Source organism: Rhagoletis zephyria, unplaced genomic scaffold (assembly GCF_001687245.7).
Source record: "Rhagoletis zephyria isolate East Lansing unplaced genomic scaffold, Rhagoletis_zephyria_1.1 Rzeph_scaffold_29430, whole genome shotgun sequence".
NCBI classification, from domain to species: Eukaryota; Metazoa; Arthropoda; class Insecta; order Diptera; family Tephritidae; genus Rhagoletis; species Rhagoletis zephyria.
Genome location: NW_016186487.1, coordinates 1 through 2,997, shown reverse-complemented (window position 1 = coordinate 2,997; position 2,997 = coordinate 1). Strand labels below are relative to the sequence as shown.

The following is a 2,997-nucleotide window of genomic DNA, read 5'->3' as shown; positions in this document are numbered from 1 at the left end:
AGATAAAAAGCTGACCATCACCTTCTAAAAACTCCCCACATTGTCATCATCATCGAACTCCAAAAAGTCGAATTTCTCTCTAGATCACCTGCTGCCAAAAGCAACCGCTCCTAAGATGACATCATTCTTTGTGTGCTTTGGTGTTTTGGTGTTGGAGCAACAAAAACTGGTCATCAACAGCAGAACCTTTTCCCGATCCCTTGGCCAAGTGTTCACCACCGCCACCATCACCTCAAGATGTCTTCACCAGCTACCATTACCACCATTCCCCTGACTCCGAACGCCACCTCAAACACGCCCTTGGCCTGCATCGGCGTGCTGACCAGCGGCGGCGACTCGCAGGGCATGAACTGCGTCCTCTTCGGCCTGGTGGCAGCCGCCGGCCGGGAGACCGAGGTGTACCTGATTCGCGACGGCTACCAGGGCCTGGTCACCGGTGGGCCGGGGCTGATTGAGAAGGGACGTCGGGAGGAGCTGGCGAAGTACCTGCATCAGGTAGGTGAAGTGAACAAAAACTTTTTTGCTTCTAAAACCGATGTAAACAAAACCTAACTTTTTTCTTTTTCTATTTCTACACTTTCGGCAGGGCGGCACCATTATCGGGTCCTCCCGTTGCGCCGACTTTCGCACCGCCGAGGGACGCAAACGTGCCGCCCGGAATCTCCTCTCGCGGAACATTTCCAACCTGGTGGTGGTGGGCGGCGACGGCAGTCTGACCGGGGCAAATCTCCTCCGCCAGGAGTGGCCGGCCATTGTTGCCGAGTGGAGCAAGGAGAACAGGCAGCAGCAGCAGGGCAATTCGAACCAGCTGGCCAAGCTGAACCTGGTGGGCATCATCGGCTCCATTGACAACGACTTCCAGGGGACGGAGATGACGGTGGGCGCCGACTCCGCTCTCTTTCGCATTCAAGAGGCGGTGGACGTGCTGCGAACGACCGCTGCCAGGTAAGTGTGTGTGCGATTGAAGAAAAGAAAGCTGTCTTTTGTTGACAACTTTTTTCGCCATTTTGAAACACACAGCCACGGCCGCGTGATGGTGGTGGAGGTGATGGGCCGCAACTGCGGCTACCTCGCCCTCTCCAGCGCCCTCGCCACTGAGGCGAGCTACGTCTTCCTGCCTGAGTGTCCTCAGGAGGAGGAGGAGGTGGCTGGCCAGAACCAGGGCCAGGGAACCGGCAAAAGTTGGCAGGCAAAGCTGGCCGCCCGGATCGCCTTTGAGCGCGCCCACGGCAAGTTCTACCACCTGGTGATCGTGGCGGAGGGCGCCTGCACCGTCAATGGCGTCGCCCTCAAGGCGACGACCATTCGCGAGTACCTGGGCGGCGAGGGTGGCCTTCGCCTGGACGCGCGGCTGTGTGTGCTGGCGCACACGCAGCGCGGCGGTCGCACCAGCGCCTTTGACCGGCTNCGACCATTCGCGAGTACCTGGGCGGCGAGCAGGGCGGTGGCCTCCGCCTGGACGCGCGGCTCTGCGTGCTGGCGCACACGCAGCGCGGCGGCCGCACCAGCGCCTTTGACCGGCTGATGTCGCTGCGGATGGGCATTGACGCCTTCCACTGCGTCAAGGGCATGTCCTCCTCTTCCCCCTCCTCCTCATCTTCAAACTCCACTTTATCTTCCGCTGTTGTGTTGACGCTGAACGAGGGCAACGTGGTGGCAAAGCCGCTGATGAACTGCGTTCAGGAGGTAGGTTCGATTTTTTGTTTTGAAGATTTTAAAAAGCCTTTTTTCTTAAACAGACCACCAAACTGAACGGCCTGATGCGCGAGCACAAGTGGGAGGAGGTGGTGGCCCTCCGTGGGGAGCACTTTCGCCTCACCTGGAACAACTTTCGCGATCTGATGTCTTGCAATTCGAATGATCAGCCTGGAAATAATTCACAGCAGCAGGAGCAAACCACTTGGGCGGTGGCGCACATCGGCGACTCGGTGGCGGGCGTCAACGCCGTCCTCTACGGGGTGGTGCGGTACGCACATGCGCAGCGCATCACCATCCTCGCCGCCCGCGACGGGCTGGCGGGGCTGACCGGCAGCGGAGGGGGGCGGCCGCTGGAGGCGATGAGCTGGAACTCGGTGACGGGCGTCACGGCGCAGACCGCCTCGCTGCTCGGCGGCGGCGGCCACGGCTTCTCCCCCCGCCTCTTCGACGACCCCGGCTCGCTGGAGCCGCTGCTGAAGGCAGTGCTGGTGACGCTGGGCCGCCGCCAGGTGACCGCCCTGGTGCTGGTGGGCGACGTGATGGCGCTGAAGCTGGCGAAGGCGCTTCGAGGACGGCAGCTGCTGACCGGCGGCGCCGGCAAGGTGGTGTACATTCCGGCGACGGTGAAGGCGGGCGGCGTCAGCGGCGACGCCGACCGCGGCGGCGTTCGCGGCCGCAACAACGTCCTCCCCGTCGAGCCGGAGCTCTCCATCGCCGCCGGCCACCTGAAGCTGGGCTTCGACTCGGCGCTGAACAAGACGGCCGCCGAGCTGGACGACCTGGCGGCGTCGATCAGCGGGGAGAGCGGCGGCCAGCGACTGGCCCTCGTTCGCCTGAACCTGCTGATCGCCACGGGGAAGCGCTTTGTGACGCCGTCGCTGCTGGCGATGGCCACCGCGGGAGCCGCCGGTGGCGGCTATTTCTACCCTCGCGCCAGCTGGTCCCTGGACGGCGGGTTGGAGAACGCCGCCGCCTTTGAGGAGACGGAGGCGGGCGTGGAGGACGCCATTCGGCTGAAGGAGGCGATGCTCGCCAGCGGTCGCAGTCAGATGGTGCTCATGTAAGATGGTGCTCTTTGGGTTCGATTTGGTTTTTGGTGGCTGAAACTGTCTTTTTCTCCTCCTCCTCAGCCACACTGAGCTGTACAGCCGCGTCGCGGNAGAACGCCGCCGCCTTTGAGGAGACGGAGGCGGGCGTGGAGGACGCCATTCGGCTGAAGGAGGCGATGCTCGCCAGCGGTCGCAGTCAGATGGTGCTCATGTAAGATGGTGCTCTTTGGGTTCGATTTGGTTTTTGGTG

General features: G+C 62.3%; 1 protein-coding gene across 1 annotated transcript; it reads left to right on the top strand.

Annotated features, from left to right (window-relative positions):
• Positions 1 to 237: 237 nt before the first annotated feature.
• On the top strand, positions 238 to 1,966 carry LOC108382908 (ATP-dependent 6-phosphofructokinase, platelet type-like; the record flags this gene model as incomplete). The annotated part of the gene is made up of 5 exons (XM_017639275.1): positions 238 to 495; positions 587 to 945; positions 1,021 to 1,357; positions 1,423 to 1,686; positions 1,740 to 1,966. Coding segments are annotated over exons 1-5 (1,445 nt in total), but the record flags the coding sequence as incomplete, so codon positions are not given.
• Between the last annotated feature and the right edge of the window lie 1,031 nt (positions 1,967 to 2,997).